This window comes from Onychostruthus taczanowskii, unplaced genomic scaffold (genome assembly GCF_017590055.1).
Source record: "Onychostruthus taczanowskii isolate IOZ18803 unplaced genomic scaffold, ASM1759005v1 scaffold8, whole genome shotgun sequence".
Lineage (NCBI taxonomy): Eukaryota > Metazoa > Chordata > Aves > Passeriformes > Passeridae > Onychostruthus > Onychostruthus taczanowskii.
The window spans coordinates 14474078-14495062 of record NW_024505892.1 but is presented as its reverse complement, the minus strand read 5'-3'; the positions used below and the strand labels follow the sequence as shown (position 1 = coordinate 14495062).

The 20985-nt window shown below is 41.9% G+C and overlaps 1 protein-coding gene across 1 annotated transcript in view; it reads left to right on the top strand.

Moving 5' to 3' along the window:
• The first annotated feature begins 6665 nt into the window (after positions 1-6665).
• EZR (ezrin) overlaps positions 6666-20985 on the top strand; it is a 37680-nt gene continuing 23360 nt past the window's right edge. Inside the window, exon 1 of the mRNA XM_041423919.1 lies at positions 6666-6916. Coding sequence (XP_041279853.1) covers positions 6905-6916 — 12 coding nt within the window. The 5' untranslated portion in view covers positions 6666-6904. The remainder of the gene's footprint in view (positions 6917-20985) is intronic.

The window sequence follows — 20985 nt, the reverse complement described above, 5'->3', positions numbered from 1 at the left end:
TAGTCTTGCACTATAATAAACCTGATCTCTAATGTTCAAAGGGAGAGAGCCTTGTTTCATAGAGCACTTAAATCAGGCTGGTCAAAATATGAGAAGATGTCTGAAAGAGCTAGTCCTGAATGGCAAAGTAGGCTAGAGTGATATTTGGGATTTCTGAACTTTACCTAGTAACCTCTGCATCAAAATTTTTTCAGTTTCAATTAGAGAAAAATATGAGAAAATGGTCTGTCACCAAATTGCACAGTAATGCCCAGCTTATATTACTGACTTAACCAAGGCAAGAACCATGCTAGCTGTTTTATTTTTGCTGAGTATTTAACTGTGAGTTGCCTCATAGATAATGCAGCTTCTGAAATTGAATGAGAAATACAAGTACCAGTCAATGCAAACGACTTTCAAAGCTTACACTTTAAAAGAGCACTTGGCTCTGGAGAGAACTGATCAGGAGGTAGAATCAGTGCCATTCAGTCTTGAGACTGGGCTTTAAGGCCTTTCTAATGTTACACACTGGATTTGAGAATCACCAGGTGAAACTCAAGAGCTTAGTTTATGCTGAAAGTCAAACAATGTGACTTTAAAATTGATCTTAAAAGGTATGAGTCAGTATCATATCGCAGGAAAATAAAAGGTACCCTGTCTATAAATTGTACATTGAACTTTGCACTCTTAGCCCTGAAATTCTGAGTTTGGGCACTCTTAGTTAATTTGAAATAGCTTATTACTTGTGGTTTTGAACTCTTACATCCTCATTCCCACAGTCAGAGCAATACAAATGCCAGCAATATATGTAATTATAAAACAACTTGGAGTAAAAAGAACAACTGTACATAGACTATGAACTATTCTTCTCTCTATCAACCACTGGGCATTTGTTTTGCCTCCACCTTCCTTACCACTCTCATCTGCTCTAAATACAGATCTGTGCTCTGTCTACAAAGAACGTGGACTAAATTAGTTAATGTTATTTGGCATGCAGTTTTTGTCAGCACCATCTCAACATATCTCTACTTTGATGGTAAAAAGCAGAACCAACCAAATGAAAAAAAACCAACAAAACCAAACACCAGAAAAAAAAAAAAAGTAGAAGAAAAATCCAGTAAAAGAACTGGTCCCATAGAAAGTGCTTGGATGTGCAGGAGGTATTTGCAGTATATGGCACTCAGCTCTGCTTTTAATCAGATTTCAAATAGAAAGCACAAAAGAAGATATCAAGGTGAAATAGAGATTACTTAACCAGGGGAACTCCCTTCCTCTTTCCTTTCTTATCATAAGCATTAAGATCATAATTTCATTTTAAGACGTAAATCTGTGTTGGCCCTAGTTTCCATTTGCTTTGAGCCTTGGACAAACATGGCTGGATTTACACATGTGGTGTAATCTCTACAAATTCAGTATGTCATGAACTTCATTCGTCATTTCACACATTTTTGAACAATGGTTTGTGACATGATTGTTCTCATTCAACAGACTCAGAAAACTCTCAGTGCTTTTTCTATTTGTTTATTTGTTGGTAAATCAATAATTCATTGTGGATTTCAGTTACAAAGATGATTACCATAGACTTTCCTTCCCTGGTCACTTTCATGTTTAAACCTGCCTTTGCTTTGAGTAATATTTTATCTGTATTTTACCTACCACTTGCCTTTCCCATCCATTGTAAATAATTTCTCAGTCTCAGTGTACACAAAATGTAAATGCCAAATTATATTTTGTTTCAGTTGAAGAGAAGATTTTATTGCACACTTCGCATCACTCCCTGAAAGTTTCCTGTGGAAGAAGAATGTGTTACTAGAGAGGTTACTAAGACAACTCTCATGGGAAATGAAAGCAGACTGTGTTTGGGACTTCTTAAAACTTATTGAGAAGAAACATAATCTCCCTTTAAGCTTTTCTGTCCTTTTATGATGGGTAAGAACAAACCAGATAAAAGCCTGAAGTCTTGTCTGATTATTTTTCCTTCTTACATTTTAAAATAATCCTTCATAAACTTCATCATATATATTTTTCTCCTTGTGGGGCTCCATGATGGTCAATCAAAGAGTCAAATAATCCCAAGGACTGCTTGGGGGTGCTGCTGGAAGACAAATTGATTATTAGGATCATCAATTAAGAAGGCAAAGATAAGGATCTCCCAGCATGAGACCACTGGATCATTGAATGAGGTTTATTTCCAGGCCGGAATGCACCTAACCTCTTGTTGGTGCAGAAAAAAACCAAACCAAACCAAACCAAACAAAACAAAAAAAAAAAAAAAAAAAAAAAAAAAAAAAAAAAAAAAAAAAAAAAAAAAAAAAAAAAAAAAAAGCAAAACAACAAACAACTGAACCTGGCAACAGCAGCTTTTCATGTAGGAACAACAAGCAACTGAACTTGGCAGCAGCTTCTTGTAGGAACAAGCAAAAATGAGGCACAAGCCTTGCTCTCTTTTACACCATTTATCCCCTTCATAAGAAACCCAGAGAATGTCTCAAGAGGCTTTGCCAATAGATGCTGGTCCACTGTGACCTCATTCTGTCAGGTTTTCAGTAAGCTCAGTGTGGGTAGTGGGGAAGTAGCTCTCAGTGCAGAACTACAGCTCACCACGTCCTTGGTCACTCTTCCTGAAGTCTGACATTTCAGGAATTATAATGCCAAAATTTCAGAATGTGCAATGGGTAATAAGCTGCTTATTCAGTAATGCACAATGAAAGAGAAACTATTGTCAGTAATCCCATGTGGTTTTTTTTCCTTTTACAGCTCTTCCACTTCGCAAAGAAAATCAAAGACTCTTGACTGTCCTACATGACAGCAAATCTCCTTAAATCTGTATATGTCTCAGAATGTGGCATCCTTTCCATTAACTACTCTAATGAATGTCCTTTCTTCTAGCTGCTATACTAAATGCATAGTCTGTGAGTTGTCAGGAGGACAGAGTTAGCTACTTTAGATTTTTGTTAGTAAAAAACCTGCAAACAAACCAGCAGAGAATCTGCAAAACTCTTCCAGCTATGCCTTGCCTAACCTGGATGAAGCTTTCTATTCAGAGAAACAGGGAGTTTAGGTCTGTCTGTTCTTGAGACTATTGATTCTGCAAGAGCAATAAAGAATGATGGATTTAGGACACAAGATTCCATGTTTCCGAGTCCCAGGATGATCTGACTTAGGAAGTTTTATGTTGACTAAAAATTGGTTGGCACGAAGCCTGTTAAGCAAGTGCCACTTTATTGTGATAGGACTTGCTTGAGCAAACCCAGGCAAGTATTTGGAATTCATAAATGACCCACATCAAGTTTCAATGTTATTACAGCTTAAAGTATAACAGGAAAATCAAATTGGTCTTCTCTCTAAAACAGGGAAGGCAGGCTTGATGAGGATGACAGTCTGGTTAGGGGTCAGTAAGTCACAGGAACTGTTACAGGGAAGAAGACAGAAACTGGGTTCTGCTACTGACCTGCTGAGCAATCGGGATTCTTTCGTCACCTCCTCTGCCTTATTAATTCCCGTAAATGGTCGGTAATGCTATCCTCTTAATAAAGCAGGTTAAGAGTAAGTGCTGGATCAGAGCAGATCTTAATCCCGTGACTTAAAGGCTTCATTTTGATTTGGGTTTTATCCTTAATTGTGAGGTCTGACTGAAGATGATGTGGTTAGGGTGGCCATAAAAGCTCTCTCTTGCTTAGCTAATGCCTAAATCCAGAAGTTACCAAGTTCCATAGAGTTTTAATGTGGAATTGTCCCCAGATTGCATATTGGTATCTGTTTTTTCTATATTTGTACTTCTGCCCCAGGATGGCTTGATGTGGGTTGATTGTTTTGTGCCAATTTCATGCCTTCTCCAATGTTCCCTCACACACACTCCAAAGGGGATCCAGTCTCTAAGCATTCTTAGACAATGCTTATCAGTATTATACAGTATTATACACAGTGTCCATACTCTCAAAATTCAATATACTGATTTTCAGGGCACTCTCAGGAAATCCAGAGAACTGAGGGCTTTTACCCCCACTCTGGAGCAGAGGGGAACTGGTTTTTGTCTGGAAAGGATGAGAAGGCTTCTGTATAAAAGGGAAGAAGAAGCTTGCATTATATACCTTCCCATCCTTTTAGGGGGAAGGTGGGGAGAGAAATAAAAAGGAAGGAGCTGAGTGACCCAGCTGTAGAAGAGAGTTTTGTACTGTCACAAAGACACCTACCTAGCCAAGTCTTCTATAAGGTACGGAGCTCTGCAGGTAAGAGGGTTTGAAAACACACCTAGCACAAGGCAAAAGCCCAGGAAGGAAGCAAAGGGTGTCTAACACACACTCCAAGCTGGCAATTGTTCTGGTTCCTTCCACTGAAGACAATTCTTCCTGTGTAAGCTCAGTATGTTCACAGTGGCTGGTTTTGGGTGGAGTGGTATTGGGCAAGCTGGTAGTTATGGATGCCATTGAGGTATCTAGCTTTCCCCATGTATTGCAGGTGACTGTGGAAGAATGGCACAGGTTTGTGTGCTGTGGCAAACAGGAACCTAGAGATTGTATGTTGCCACACTTAATTATTAGTCACCTAAATTCCTTTTGCCCCTAGGTTTGTGTGTTTAGGAAGCAATGGTAAGTGTTAGAAAAAAACCAAACCAAAACAACAAAAACCCAACAAAAACAGGGGTTTTAGCTTCGATATGTAGCTAACATATGGAAACAAATACTTACCTGACTAAATATGATGTATTAAATGAGACATCTCTCTGATATGGAGGTTCTTCAACATGAAGCCCCAGGGTGATGATCTCTGAGCCCATGTTGAGCTATGGACAGGAAAGGAGTTTGGGAATGAAAATCTCCCAGAATGGAAATGGGTTTCCCATTAGATCTGTGCAATGCTTTGTTTCAAGGGTATGCAGACATACACACAAATTTTGACTTTTCTGTTTCCAGTCACAGCCAAAATCTGTATTTTAAGACTACGGCATGAAAATATCTCTATCCTTTTCTGTCCCCCCCAAAATATCTAAGAATGTCACTTAGGGTTCTGAGTGAGAGCTGCAGAAGCTGGGTTCTTACAGCACTTCTTACTTGGAACAGTTGTTCCTCGTGCTTGGCAGCCTACCCAAAACACTGTGATAATTTGGTCTGGTTCATTTCCAGTGTCATCCTGCTGAATAAGGCATGAATCCCACCATAAACTTATTGCTTAACAGAAGAGCATAGAAATTGTCTTCACAAATCATATTTTTGTTAAATTAACCCAATCAAACAGAGTGTCAGCATATTTTGTTGAATTAACCTGACCCAAGTAAATCTCAGTGGAATTGTTTCAACTGAAAATGGAGGCCATATCTGTTTCCCAAGGATGTTTGATCCCATGGCCCTTTTCTTGGAAGCTGTTCAGCTTAGACTATTTCTTCTCACCTGCTGTTGCAAGCTGCCACCCCCATGGCTCTGTTTTGATGGCAAAGCCGCCTCTAATCTCTGAGGATCATGCAACAGGAAAGGAATATTACCATGAATTCCCTCAGCCTCTAACTCGACTCCCCTCCCCTTTCTTTCAAAGACCTGACACAGTAATGATTCTTTTATTTTAGTGTGGCACAACCAAGTGCTGCTTGGGGGAAGACACCATTTGGAACTCTGCCAAAGCAAGACTTGTATTGTTTGGGTTGTCCTTTTTGTCACCATCCCTTGATATTTCCCAGGCTCTCTCCTGCCCTATATATTTTCCATGTAGTGGGTGTTATTCTCCTTGTTGTGTGCCTGCCTGTCCCCATCCTATGTCCTATGCCAAACAGACACTGGGGTGTTGCAGACAGCAGCTTGGGGACAGGCTGCACAATTTCCTCAATCTCACAGCTCAACTACATGCCATTGCTGGCGCAGTGGAAGAGCTGTGTCCTACAGGCCGTTCGTTGCCCATGACTATGTAAATCAATGTGCTCTTGTGACCAGCCAAGCAAGGAGATGCAGTGGGAGGCCAGCAGCTCCTGGCAGCCACTATGCATGGAAGTGCATTACACTCATGGGTGAGGAGGGAGAAAGAACAAGGGACAGAGACACAAACTTCGTTATCTGTGTATGTTCGTCAATTGTTACGCTACTTGCATGAACTTTTTAGGGTTTTATGAAAAGTCAGAACCACCTGAAGTATACTCTATAGTTTCTGAGCTTAGATGGATTTCCCAAATTTTCTCTTTTGCTGACAATATGCTTTACTACACAAAGCAAGCCTGGGTTTTGTTAAGTAATCATATTTTCTGACCTCGCACTCAAGAAACACAGCAACTATTACAGGCCACCCCTAAGACATCACCCCTGCACCGGATGCTTTCCCCGTGCCATCCAGCGGCTTGGGAAGCGCTGACCCCGGTGCGGCCCCGGCAGGTGCAGACGCGGCGGGCAGAGCAGAGCAGGGCCGGGCAGAGCAGGGCCGGGCAGAGCAGAGCAGGGCCGGGCCGGGGGTCTGCCGCGGGGCCGGGCCGTGCGCGGAGGGGCCGTACGAGGCCTCGCGTGCCCGGCCGTGCCCGGGGTCGGGCCGGTGCCGCCCCCGCGCGCCCGCACCTGTCTGTCGCCCGCCCGCCCGCCCGCCCGTCCCTCACGGCGAGGGGCTCGGGGGCTGCTGAGGCTCCGGGCCGCGGTGCTCCCTGCGCGCCGGGGACGTCGAAGGGAAGCCGGCGGGGGTGCCCCGCGGTTGGGCGAGGCCGGTGCCGCGCTCGGCAGGCGCCGGGGGGAGCGGCGGGCAATGGCCGGCGGCGGTGAGTCACCGCCGGGCCCCACCTGCCGTACTTAACCCGCCGCCGGGCGGCCGGCGCCGCACTCGCGGGCTGCGCTGCCGCCGTGGCCGGGAGCGGCTCCTTCCTCCTCCACCTCCTCCGCACGGGGCGCTCGGCAGAGGCGAGGCAGGCGCTGCATGAACGTTTGTGTCGGGAGTAGCAGAAGAAACAGCAGCCCTCAAAATGCCGAAGCCGGTGAGTGGGGCGCGGTGGGAGGGAGGCGCTCCGCGGGGCCGCACCGGGGCCGCCCGGCGCTGGGCGTCGGGGGCTTGCCCGAGGCCGGGCGCTCGGCGGGGCGGTCGCCTCCGGGTGTCGCGGCGCTGGCTTTTGCCGGGCTGGAAGGGCTGAGTCCCGGTCCCTGCTCCCCGCGACTGGACGGGGCGTTTGGACTGGAGCGCCCGGGGAAGTTGTGCGCGGCGCCGGGAGGGAGCGGCGGGCACCCCGCTCGGGAGCCACATCAGCGGCTGCTTGGAGCGGCAGGGATCGCTAGGGCGGCTGCCTGCGGGCGCGGGGCCGCGGGCAGGACGGAGGCGCCTCGGGTGGGCTGGAGGATCTCCTCGCCGTCCCGCCGCCGGGAAGGGGAGCACGGAGCCCCGGGTCTCTGTGCTCCAGAGATCAGGCGGTGGATTTGCTCCGTCTTGTGTAGCGCTTCCGTGCTAGACATGCACAGAGCTCCCGAGTAACTCTCGAAAGAAGAGGTTTCATCACGCTCCCGCTTAACGAGAAATGATACAACTGCGCCGGCTGCCATTTAGTATGCTTGTGGCCTATGCATTTATCTACAGGAAGCATGTATGCATCTGTAAACATAGCAAAAACCTTGTTCCCGCCTTGTTTTGCGATCTAAAAACGAAATGCTAGGGACTCTTAATAAAAGTTCTCCACACTGGTCTTTACCAGTCGTTATCGAAGACCTGTTTCCTTTATTGGTTGGATTTTTTTTTTTTTTTTAAATTTGAACGGTCTTTTTTATCCCTCCTTTCTCTTGACACCACCACCTCCTCACCGCCTCTCTCCCCCCCGACCTTCTAGTGGGTTTTTTTTTGTTTGTTTGTTTTATTTTAAAGTCTGCTGCTACTGTGCCGGTTAGAGACGGTAATTCCCTTGGGGAGCCAACTGCCTGATGCGGAGCTTTGAGAAGTCGTTGGAGCAGACGCACTTTTGAACTTTTGAAGAGCATAATCAGAACAGATTGTTGTTACGATCTATTTTCAATAGAGGCAATATTTCTTAAAATGCAATGCAGTGAAGGACTTATGTGAGTATTAGCTCACTTAAATGAAATGTGAAATAAGAGCAAACAAGCTTATCTATGTGGTAATAAGTAATTGATGTTTTATCACCATAACGTTAAAGTTAGTTGAACTTTTTTTTTTTTTTAAGTATTTTGGTTAACTTATATAGCAGTTGCTATAAACCTACAAAAAAAAAAAAAAAAAAAAAAAAAAAAAACAAAAACAAAAAAAAAAAAAAAAAAAAAAAAAAAAAAGACAAAAACACACCAAAACCAAACTGTGTTCAGTCTGAAGAACTGATAAATCTTCAGTCTCTCTGGTTGTATTTCATCAGTAGGAGGTGATATATTGCTGTGTATAATAACATCTGACTGAGAGGGCCCTTCTGTAACTGGGGAAGCAAATATATAATTGATAAAGTATGGATATAAAAGGTTGTGTGTGAATAATCTCTTTCTGCCTTGTTAGGTGTTTGCTAATTAGAGTGCTTTCTTGAAATATCCTGGTTAGAATAATCTGAAATCCTGGTTTAGGACTAAGTCGCACTGGAAGCCATGGATAGGTGTACAAAAACTCTTTAATCTCTTAAAAAAATACAGCTGTGTTTATTCTTTTGCTTGGCAGTGCTAGGTTTGCATTCCCTCAGAGATGGTGATTTTTCTTTGTTTCTTAGCTGAGTAGTCAGTGAATAACAAAGGTGGATGGTGTAAACCACCATCCACTAGGGAAGGACAGTAGTACTGTAAAAATTTCTGAGATGTGACCTACTGGCTGGGATTTATGGACGAGACTCTGTGTCGATACTTTTTAAATATAAGCCTTTTTCTTATTTAATCTGCTGTTCAGTGGGGCTAACTGCCACCTTATTGTAAATGGAAAAAATGAATTTTGCAGAGGCTATTTTAGTAAAACACACTGTTCACTCTGTCTGCTTCAGACTGAGACTGGATTTGGATCCTTCCCAACTCAGCTCATTTAATCTTAATACAGCTAAATAGGATTCGTGTCAGTTTGCATGGAGAGAGGATGTAAAGCTGTCACTCCAAAGGCAGAACTGTGCTCAGGACGAATGTGACAACAGCCTTTGGCATGTGTGAGGAACGATAGCACGACCTCTTGGGGTGCACAGGGAAGCAGTGTGTTTCTGCTGGGTATTTAGCACGGATGCTAAATATTTATTACCTGTGCTTGTTTGCATGTGTCTTGTCTACATGGCATAAGTAAATACGGTGTTTCTTGGCAGACTTTGTGCTGCTGTGTGTGAAGTCTCACACACTGGTCATCAGTTATTTACAAGTAAAGATTATGATGACAGAAAGCAAAATTTTGGCAACACCTTCCCCTGTGGCCCCTCCACCCACAACCCAGTAAGCTAAACCTTTATATGAAACTATTGTTTTAACAAAAATTATAAATGCATGCACAAAGCTGATGGATCATGTTTGTAATTTATTATTTCATAATAAACAACTGGTGAATCCATTAACAGTAGGACATTCGTGATTTTGTATCTTAATTGAGTACCAAAGTGAAGTGCTAGAAAGCCGACTTCCCGAGTCTGTCACAATTGGTCACAATTAGTAGTATCTGATGCATGTTTACCATGCTCAAAATAAATCTTAGTAAAAGTCCAGAAAATAATACTGAAATAAGTATATTTGTTAATGTAGACACGTGTTAATATGTAATTTAACACAGCCATTCTGCCATGTGTAACAGTTACAAAATAATGAGATCTCTCCAAGGTAAGCTATAAATATATAACCTATACCCAGTTCATGAGGGTTTATGGCTGGGAGTTCATCAACTGTTCACATGCATGATTTCTGTCTAGTCTGTACAGAGGTTCATTAGGTTTTACAGGTAGTGAATTATTTTGTAAGGAAATGTAAAAGGTGTCATCTTGTCCAAATCTTGCTGTGCTGTCTGGAAATGAGTGAAATGCTAAATAAACTTACTTGCTCAGCCTTGCTTCATTTCATTACTGGAGTGTCTGTGTGCTCTGTGCATGTTTCCTAGATTCATGGTACTAGTTTATTTCTGATGGTGCTTTAGGTGGATTGTATCCTCTTGCAAAACAAACCAATCTAATAAATTGTGGCTAGAACAGCATGGCTGCGGGCTAATGAACAGTGCTTACCGAAGGAGAAGGAAATGTGATCTTGGGTCTATACAGCTCTTAATTTGATCTGATCTACCAGCATTCTTGGTTACCTTATTGAAGGTGGATTTTTTTGTTTGGTTGGTTTGGGTTTGGGTTTTTTGTTTCCTGTTGGGGGGAAAAACAAAATGTAAATCTTCACAAGGAATTAAATTAGCTTTGCAGTATAGCATTTGATTGATGTGGTGTCACGCAAGAACTTCTAATACTTGTGTGAATGCGTATAAAACTATGTAAAGAGAGGACAGCAGTAAATGCAGTCTAGCAGCTGTTGGTCCTAAAGAGAAAATACAAGTGAATAATATCCAGAGGCACCTTTTTTAAATACCTTTATTAATGGCCTGTGGTCAGGAAGCTGAGCATACTAATGAAATCTGTTCCTGTCATGCTGCTGGGGGTGGAGAATTATTGATGCAGAGGGACAAAATATAAAGGGATTGAAGGGCTGGGGTAATAAGCTCCCTTTGCATATAGTTAAACTTGGAGGGGTGGGGAAAGAAGGTCCCTCACTAAATAGATTAGAAGGAGATAGATTAATCAGTGGTAGTATAACTGTCCTGTTGTGCCTGTCATCCGCAATGTGCAGGGCTTCTCTGACAGAAAGCATTAATAGAAGGCTCTAGTGAGAGCTTTCCTTTAATGTAGGTACTTACCTCTGCCCAGGACAGACAAATTCAAAGCAAAACTTAGAGAGTGGGTTTGGGATGACCACAGACAAAATTCCACCTTATGATAAGAGGGTGCTTGGCTATTTCAGCCTGGTAGAATTCAAGGAGTTATCTCTTCCTTCACCTGTGTAGTAAAATGTAAGGAATTTAAATGCCAAAGAGGAGAAAGAATTGCTTTAAGCACAATTTGTGGTTTAAGAGACTTTAAACTTTTAGAACAATTAAGCATGTATGGTGGGGGGAGGGAGTTGTGAGTGGGTAGGATTTTTTTTCCCTTCTTTGTTGATCTTATTAGAAGACTATTCCAAGACCTAATATCCTTAAGATAAAATTTGACAGTACACAATTTAATGCTGCTGCCTGTAGGAGTGGGGAACTGGAACTGATGTCTCAAAAGGGTTTTCCCCTGTGTTGTTAATAATGGGCTGGTATGTGCTAGGCATTAAGTGGTTAGACAAGTCATCCATACCTGTTTGATGTTGAATATGCATGCATGCTGTCTTCAAGTTGTTTTTTCAGAATACAGGTCTTCTGCCAAACCTTTATCTGTCTGTGAGCAGACTATGGCATTAAAATTTAACAAGTTTTCGATAAGCCAGCCAAAAAAAAATGCAAGTGTAGTGACAGGAATTTATTTCTAAATATAAACAATTAATATTAGTAATTGTTCCAAGATCTTCTCAATTTATTCTTGACTATGTGTCTTCTAACTATGCACAGTGGTTTTATCTCAGAGCTCTTTACAGCAGATTCCTGTAAGTGGAATAAAAATACTTTTTCATATCTTTAAGTGTTCACAATCAATTAAAATACTCTTTGCTTATGTATGGCTATAGATTTAGTCAAGAATAAAATATTAACTTTGTAAGCACCAATTGCAGTCCATCAGGAGATACAGTGTATGGTATTTGATACCAGGAGACATATACTCTGGGGCAAAATGGAAACTCAAGGAAGCTTCCATTTGCCAAATGTCAGAACTCCCTTACATTTGCCAAATGTGTCACTCACTGCTGCAAAAGAAAGGTGGAGGATTCTATGAGTAGTAAATTTAAGGAGATTAATAAAGTTATAAGAGAATGAGTTCACAGTTTGCCAAAACCCTTATTTACTGTGTGAGCTGAGTAAGCATTTCCGAGGGCAGTTTGTTGTGGGATGTTAGCTGCTACAGAAAACCAAGGGTGTTAACTGTTATGTTAGTCACTAATTAAAGAATTTCTTAACCTTCTTAAAGGTCAAAAGGAGAGAGATAAGCCTTCCTGTTCTGTTCTCTTCCTCCACCCACATGAACATCTTCCTTTGTCCATGAAAAAAAGCTGTGATATGTCAGGACTTTTTGAGAATAAGACTTCTTGATGACCACTGAAGATTCCCACATGGTGTCGTTCTTGTTTGGCACTCTGTGCCCAAAGAGCTTTACATGCACTGTAAATCCCATAATCACTCAATTGACCTTGATGGAAGGCAGTGCTGCCCAGGATCACTGACCCACGCTGCACACTGTTAAGTAATGTGCTTTAGCTGTGTTGTGTGCTTGCTTTGGAGCCTGGTTTCTGCAACAGATAACATTTACCCTGTGAGCTGAGATGTACGAAGAACAGCAGTGTATGCGCCTAGGAGAGGGGAAAATTGTTGCCATATGAGGCTGGAAACAAGGCATAGCTCAGTGTAACAACTAACCGTGCTGCCTCCATATTGCTCATCTGTTCAGATCCAGATTTTGTTCTCTTTCTAGTTCCTACTTCATAGTGGGGAAATTCACTTGTTTTCTCTGCATCTGCTCTCATCTTTGAGAGGGCGAGAGTAGCAGCCATGTGCTCAGCTGAGGCTGATGGACACCTCATAGTAACAGCTGTCCATTAAGGAAAAATCCTGACTCTTAAGAATTAACATGCAGGACTCTGCCTTCTAATTGAGTAAGAAAAACTGTTGCTGATGACCATGGACTTGTATTTGGCTACCTACTGTGCAGGCTCAGTGGAAGAGATGCTAACTCTCCTACACAAGGCCTATAGCCTTTTGCTTCCTTTGAGAGCTGAGTGTGTGATTGCCCTCTTTGGTTTGTCTGCTTCTCCCTCTCACTTTCATGAGCAAGTGCTGTGTAAAACTCTGAGGTGTTACTATCACCATCTCTTCTTTCCTTGTTACTGCGTGAAGAAGTCCATGCTTGCTGTATCTGTTCTAACCTCAGTGCAAAATGAGTGTGAGAGAGAATTCTCTGGGGATGAGTGGATGGATGTCCTGTTGCTGAATCTTTAGCAGACTTACAAAACTCTAGAGTGGCTCAGTTCTGCCAAGATACCACCACTGTGTAGATGCAGAGAGCAGGTCTGTGAGCTGTCTGCTACCTGAAGAAGCAGAGACTAAAAAAATCTTGCTTTTGAACCCAGGCATCTGAATTTAGCCTGTGTAACCCAGTAGATGACTTCAAGCCTGTACCATAAGTTCTGGTCTTCAGAATTATTTGTGGGAGCTAAGGTTGGTCTTCAGCACCTAGCTGAGTGCATTTTTCTGGCTTAACTTTTTGTCTCTGTAGAGATAAGTGTTTGTACAGAATTCCTGCTGCACAAACTGTGGTGTGTGGTGGGGTGATTTGCATAATTGATACTCGGTGATCTCATTGTGGGGGCGATAGTTCTTCCTCCATAACAACTGTCACAGCTGTGCAGACAAACTCTTGAAAGGTACTTTCTCTGCTGTCACTGTGCTCAAGGTACACTTCAGGAACCACTGGAGCATATTTGTTTGCCATCACACATCTGTAGTGAGGGGAGTGGAAAGAGTTTCATCTCAGAAGCCCTTAAGCTGTTTTAGGGGTTACGAAGGGGTACTTTGGTACTTTGCCAGTCCTTGCAATCACTTTTCCTTTATGATTTGTAACTGCTCAAGAGCAATACCTTTGTGCTCAGGTGACATTCCAGGACTTGCCATGACCTACCTTTATCTGGGAGCAAATAGTACCTGTTGCATGTTGTTTGGAGTACCTGCTTGAGAAGTGGAAGCATTGTAGTACATTGCACATAGATCAGATTATCAAGCTGTCAGAGGTGATCACATCACATAACCCCACTAAGAAATTTCACAAATGCTATGAAGTGTGTTCCACTGAAGTCCGTGAGTAAAATGAAAGAGGCTGATATGGAACAAGTAAAACAGAAAGGTGGAATATGAAGCAAAAATCTCTCTGACAAAAGGGTTTGTATCTAGAATGCAGAATGAACAATCATTACTGGGCCTTGTGTGACTTGTTGCACTGCTATTTCTCCCTAAGTAAATGGAGTTTATTTTCCTTCTGCACTTTGATGTCTATATGAACATGGCTGGCCTTGTTGGTCAGGCAGAAGCCCTTGTGGCCTAATAGTACACCTCTGATGTTGGCCAAAAGCTGATGCCTGAGGAAGAGTATTTCAAAGATATGCACCATTGCTTTCCTCTGAGGTATTGGAGGTTGAAAGGTCCTATATAATGAGTTACTAAATGGATTTCTGTGAACTTGTCCAGTCTTGCTTTAAAACCCTGTGAACTCCAGCATCCATAGTATACTTTAACAAAGGCTGTCCTAGATAACCTTCACATTGTTTGGAAAGTTATCTACAAACCTCCTTGCTACAGTGCTGCATGAACACACATCATTGTCTAGTCTGTTCATGTAGCTGAGGAGTTTATATGCTCTTATGTCCTAGCCTCAGTTAATTTTCTTCCGAACTGAGAAGTCCTAGCTAGCTTAGTTGATCCTTACATTTGAGCATCCTTGATCTTCTTCCAGCTCACATCTGATGAAAATACTGCTTTGCATCCTGTAACATCTCTGTCCGGGAAGAGTACAGTTACTGAGACCGTTTCTCCAGTAGTTGTTTCTTGGATGCCTTAAACTCCCAGGTCATAGTCCTGTGAGACAGTAAGTCACAGATAATCCTTGTGTTCACTCAGCCCACTCTGTTCCATTGTAATGTGCTGCTCTTCCACCCCCGAAGAACAACCACCACAGGGTCTATTGGAAGTGTGGACAGCTGTGTGCTATCAGGCAATGTTGTTGCTGTCAGACTTCTGATTGTGCAATGGCACTGGGTTTTCCATGCGCTTTACCCTCTGGAACATAGATCTCTCCATAAGCATTGGAATAAAATGCACCAATATTGGTGCTTGGATTCAGGGGAAGCTCTGAGGCTATTGTAGCTTTTATTTAGATTATTTACACCTTCACATCCTGCCCTGGTTGTTGTGAGTTTGTACTGTGGAGTTCACCTTTTGCAGAAATTGTTGTGTGTTTGTTGCTTCCAAGTGAAAAAGCCAAGCAGAGGCATAAAATGATGTTTGTGTTCCAGATCAAGACTGTAAGATACTAATTTATTATTTTCTTTTCCCTCAAGGGGATTGCAGAAGGATGATATTGCTTTATGTAGTGTAAATACTGGAGATGTTAAATTATTTAGAAGACTCTAAAATTATGATAAAACTTGATAAACTCTATATTAATTTGCACTTGGCCCCATGCTTATGTTTCTGATGGAAGGCAGCAGATCTGATCCATGCTGGATTCTGAGCAACTTCTTGAGATAAAGCATATTTGAGGAATGTTTGTGGGACTTGCTGTAAACTTCATGTGTAAAGCCTTAGTCTCGCAACTTCATTATGTTTAATTAGATGCAGCAGCTGTCATGATAAAACAGTCTGTGTATGCAGGAGTTTGATCCAGTGGCCTCTAGCTTTCCTCTGTATTTATTCTTTATGTACAAAGGAGCTATTGTTGCTGCACTCTGTGTTCCTAAATCCATCCTAGCATCCATTGAGGGCGAGTGACACATCCAGGCAGTGGTGCTATGTTGAGCCTGTTGTCACTGGCTGTGTGTTCCTCCTTTAAAGAGCAGACTGCTGCTTGTACACAGATATTTTGAAAATGCTAATGGAGTATTATACAGCATCAGAGAGACTTTAAAGTGAACATTAATGTATTTCAATGAAACACATAAACCTTCCTACTTCTTCATAATATTGTGTTCAAAGTAAATCATTCTTACATCGCTCACGTAGAGTGAGGGCAAGTGTTTTGCATGAAAAACACCTGGGCTCCTTAAGTGTACAGGGTTTTGTTCAAGTGCAGTATCCTGGGGCCTTTCAGACTTACTCTGCATTGCTTTATGTCTTGCCAGAACATAGAGCTGTGCCTAGGTATTTTCACAATAAAAAAAAAAAAAATTGAATTTTAAAGTTTTAGATAGGCCTCTGTCTCTCAGTTTTTCAACTTGTTCCTGGCTTGAGATAGAATGATATCTGCTGTTTGCTTGTTAGGAAAGAGTTGGGGGGAATCTTCAGTGACTGGAGAAAGATTCTTAATTTTTTTTTCTTTTTATTTTTTCTTTTTTCTGGGAAGAGTGTTTGCTTGGTTTTACTGTTTGACTGAGCAATTACTGTTAACTGTACAGAGCTGATCAGGGGTGGAGAATGCTGGAAGTCTGTCTGGGGCCTAGGCATTTGAGAGCCAGGGCTATCAGAGTTGTACTGTCACTTGCACTTGCCACACCTGCAAGAAATCTTCATGATCTTTTGGCATGCAAAGTGTTATTGCTTGACCTAAGATAAAGAACTGAATTGCAGCCATGGCTGCTTCTTGCCTTTTCATGCAGATGCCTACTATGCAGTTACTACATGCTGACAGAAGAGATAGTAGGCCTTCATTAAGGGAACTGAGATAGGCATGTAATTTAGTTTGGCATCTTCTGCACATTTTTATCTAAACATAAAAAAATTTGAATTTGCATTCTAGGATTATGTTCATGTTTAATTATAAGGACAGTTTCATGCTATATTACAAACAAAAGTGGCATGGCTGCAATACTGAGCTCCATGGATTTGCTGTCTTGTGACCTGTTTGTGTTTGTAGGCAGGGAGGGAGAAGTTCATTCTCAAAATTCCACCCACTTTGTTAAAACTGGAATTTCTGGATGATCCCCACATCTGGGTATTGAAGGTTTTCCTGCTTACATGAACCCCCCTCCCTCCACTTCATCCACAAGTCTAGCTTTCAGATTTCTCTCCAAAATTTTTCTTGGCTTCCCCTCAAAGTACTTTATTTCTCTTTCGAAAAACTGCCACAAAAGAAGTTATAAGTGTTTTCCACCATACATGAGAGCAAATACCTGGGCTCCTATTGCCTTGACTAAACTTAAGAAATTTCAGTTAAGTATAACTGATACAGCTATTGCTCCTTAAAACTGAGTACTAGTACCCCAAAAATATGATTCTGCAAGCTGTTGCATTAAAGCTGACTAGTAGTTAAGACTAACAATAGTACTGGGCAATTTTAAAGTAACTACTAGATTATAGATTACTATATACAACTCAATTTAACCTCAGTGGTATTTCTCCCTCTCCTGGGAAGGTAAGCAAGGTTTTAAGGAACAAAGACCAGTCTACTCAGCTCTAATTTTACCTGTTGCAAGTGCAGCAATACCTAACTGCTTCATAGACTCTGAGGAATTCCATTGGAACGTGACTTAATGTTCCCATTTATTTGCAATGAGGAAGCAATGTTTAACACAATGAGATCTGAAATGGAACATGTCCTTCAGTTCACAGAGGGGTATTTTGATTTAGCATGGTATGCTGGGAAACTGGGTCGGTCAAATGGGTGCAACCAGCTTGCCTTGTCAGCCAAGGGAATGCCACTGAGGCTGTCTCCTATTCACATGTTGTGAGCCTCTGAGGCTCTTTTCTTCCTTGTCAGCTGTACAAGAGAAGGCTCATGGCTACTGTGCTGTGCTGCCACTGCCCTCTCTGAGATGCTCTGTGTTAGGAAGGCAGTGCATGAAAGGTTCTGCCATGGGAGCAGGGGAGGTGCCTGTGAAAGGCTTTCTTCATTGCTGGGCTGTGCAGTTCTTTCCATTCTCATAGGAATCAGGTTCTCCTTCCCCAGAAGAGAAATGGTAGGTCTGTAATTTGCCTTCTCATTTCAGGTTCTTGGACATCCTTTAAGTCATAAAAATGTAGCACTGGGAAGGACTTGGACCTCTGTTTTCTGAAGGCAGGCTGGAAGTGGCTACGTAATATCATAATACCTTACCACTCCAGCAATTATTGTTTCTTGTCATGTTACCCAGCCTGCAATAAGAGGGCTTTTTGCTGGTTTTCCCCATGTGGGTTTAGAAGTTTTTATGGTCTTCTATATAAAACATGTAATGTTTCAGACAACTCCCATTTAGAAAGGGATTACTAACATGTTTAAAAATAAAATCTAGTTTGAAACAAACAGAAAAGCCCCACAAACAAAAAGTCCCGAACACACACAGATTAAAAAAACCCAACTGGCAACTAACCTAGAAATACTTGACCTGTAATCAGTGTACACTTTCCTTGATTAACTTGCCCCCTTCCAAAATAAGCATTCAGATTTGGGTGACAGCATTCCATCTAGCAAGTCATCAAGGCAGGCAGAACAGAATAGTCACCTGCTGTAATGCTTCCGGTGACAAATACACTCAAGAATGTAATTTTCCCCTCTGTGTAATAGCATCACACCAGGAAATGTGGTGTTTTTCTGGGGATTATAATAAACCACATCCTTGTCTACAGTGCTGCTCTAGCTGATTGTTTGCAAGTCTGTAATTTGTTCATCTCTGCCTCTTATCCATCCTCACCTATCCAAGTGTAATACTTGTAGCTATTTTTCAGACCTACCAACAGCCTTGAATTCTAGGTGCTGTTCATAATCCTTTGAGTGCACTCCATCTTCCAGGGATTGTGAGAAAACTTTGTTTTCTTATTTCTTCAATCCCACCACACTCACATCCCCTTTTCAAGACCTTGGCTTGACAGGAAAAGTTCAGAATATGTAGATGTCGCCCTGATTTTTTAAGATTTTCTAAGCCTTCTGATGTTTGCATTCTTGTATCAAACTTTCTCACACACTTTCTGTAAACAACTTATTTTTTTGCATTCTTTTATGGAGGAAGAGAGACTTGATGGACTGTTGGTTTGTCCAGTGTCCTTGGAGAGGTGGCACATTCACCCTCCAATCCACTGTCACCTTTGGAAATCCATAAATGTTGGAGTCAGAAAATAAACTTCCCTTTTTCCTGCCTTGAGAGCAACAACGTGTCTGCATCGTTTTGTCTCGTATCCTATAGTAACATGTATCCCTGCTGTAGTTCCAGCAAGATGAAGGTGCTGAGCCCAGTTGAGAGGGAAGCTGTGTTTTTGCAATCCTGCAGCAGCAGATAAATGGTAATTTGCTTGACATTCATGACATTTGTCTCCTGCTCTGAAAGAAGCTATGGAGAATGTAGGTGCACACTTTGTCATTTGGTTGTAATTTCGCATGGCTCAGATTTGTTGTATGCCTAGTCTGTGTTGTATGGCAGCACATCAAATATGCTATTAGATTTTATTTGATCCATCAGGCAGGTTAGTTATGCTGTCAGAGAAGAAACAGAATTGTCTCCAGGTGTTGTGTTCTTGATATGCTGCTGTTCATAAAGTACATTCTTAAGATGTATACCATAAATTGAACTAATATTTCTGCAGTTGCTTCTGTGATATTTGTGCTACTTACTTTCTCAGAGTTGTCTTCTCTGTACAATTTTTGAACCATTACCTGTTGACTTAAGTAACTTGTGGAGGACAGAAGAATGCAGATACTGAAGTGTTAGCAGATTAACTCTGAGCTCTGAAGCTGCTAGGATTTTTTTCCCTCCTCAAAGTTGAAAATTTTCCCATAACAGTTTCCAGGAGCTGGGACAACAGTTGCTCCATCAGTTAGGACAATATCTTTCTTTGTTGTTGGACCTGGAATCAGTGAACACTACTGAATGGAATGTGGAAGAATAGAGAGCAATTTCATTGCCCTTCCGATGCTGCTGCATGAAGTTGTTTTTCCTATTACCAGATACTTAATCACTACACGTGTCTATGAACAGCTCTGGTTGCTAAGGTCAAAATGAGATTACTTTGTCCTTGCAGCCCAGGCCAAGAAGCTTGCCTGTTATGTATTCCATTATTAGTTGCTGCTTGCCTGGTGAAAGAGTAGACCTACAGAAGTGAGAATTAATGCTACTACTTTCTTAATACTATTATTAAAGCCACTGCATCCTCCTTAAGACTTCTGTATTCCTTCAGCACAAGCAAGTCCATATCCATACAGTCTGTGTGTGTGCAAAAAGGCATAACAGTTCTGCACGCTGTTTTTCATAGAATGTGCTGTGCTGTGCAGCAGTTCAAAATGTGGCTGATTTGCTTAAATGTACCATTGACTCCTGGGATTTCCAGACATGCAGTGACTGAAGAAACAAGGCATGTCTATCTAGGTTTCTCCACTGCCAATTGCCACCACTTGGAAAGATACCATGCTTGGAAACCTGCTGTTTAGGAGACTCTGGTCTTTCTTCCTCCTTGGAAAGAGGAAGAAAACATTCCTGAGCATTGTCTAAGGCATTTAGACCTGCCTAATGATAATGATAAGTGACACAGTTAAGTACCGGTTTGTCCTGTGTTAATGGGTAAAAGTCGGTATTTAGTGCCCTTTATCATATGTATTTACTGAAATTAAATTGCATGGTCTTATTTAAATGACTTGCACAACTTCATGGTTTCACTGAACTATTTTATTATGCAGGTGAACTATTAGATTATGTGCATCAGGGTGCAAAATATCCACAATAGCATAGTGTGTCTGAGAGCTGTGGGTTTTTTTTTTCCTTGTTCTCCCTGCCCTTTTCCCTTTAGTGTGGGATGTTTTTCAGTAGAGCTCCACTATCAGCAGAGGAATGGTCAGCTTCAAAGACACGGTGTTGCCTGCAATCAGGTACTGCTTCTGCACCAAGGTCCTCAAGAATCCAATGTAAGAAAAAAAACTACAGCTGTGTGTTCGGTGTCCAACAGACCTGAAAACTGGGTGTTTGTCAGAGGATAGGTTTGAAGAGGCAATGTCTTCTTGGGCTCCTATCTAGGTCTTGATTCTTCCACAGACATGGCGCCACTCAGCTGCTTGGCAGTGTGTTGCCTCCTTAAGAGAGTGTTTTCTGAATGTTTTTCAAATGGCACTTTATTTTTTCAAGTTACTCTACTGATATGCATGGACTCTGAAAGGCTGCACCTGCCCCACAGATTGATCTACTGACTTAGCATTAGAAAAGATGTTGTTTTATCGACAACAAAAGAAACAAATGCATGACTTGAGGGCATTGCTAAAGCATAGAAGATTCCGTA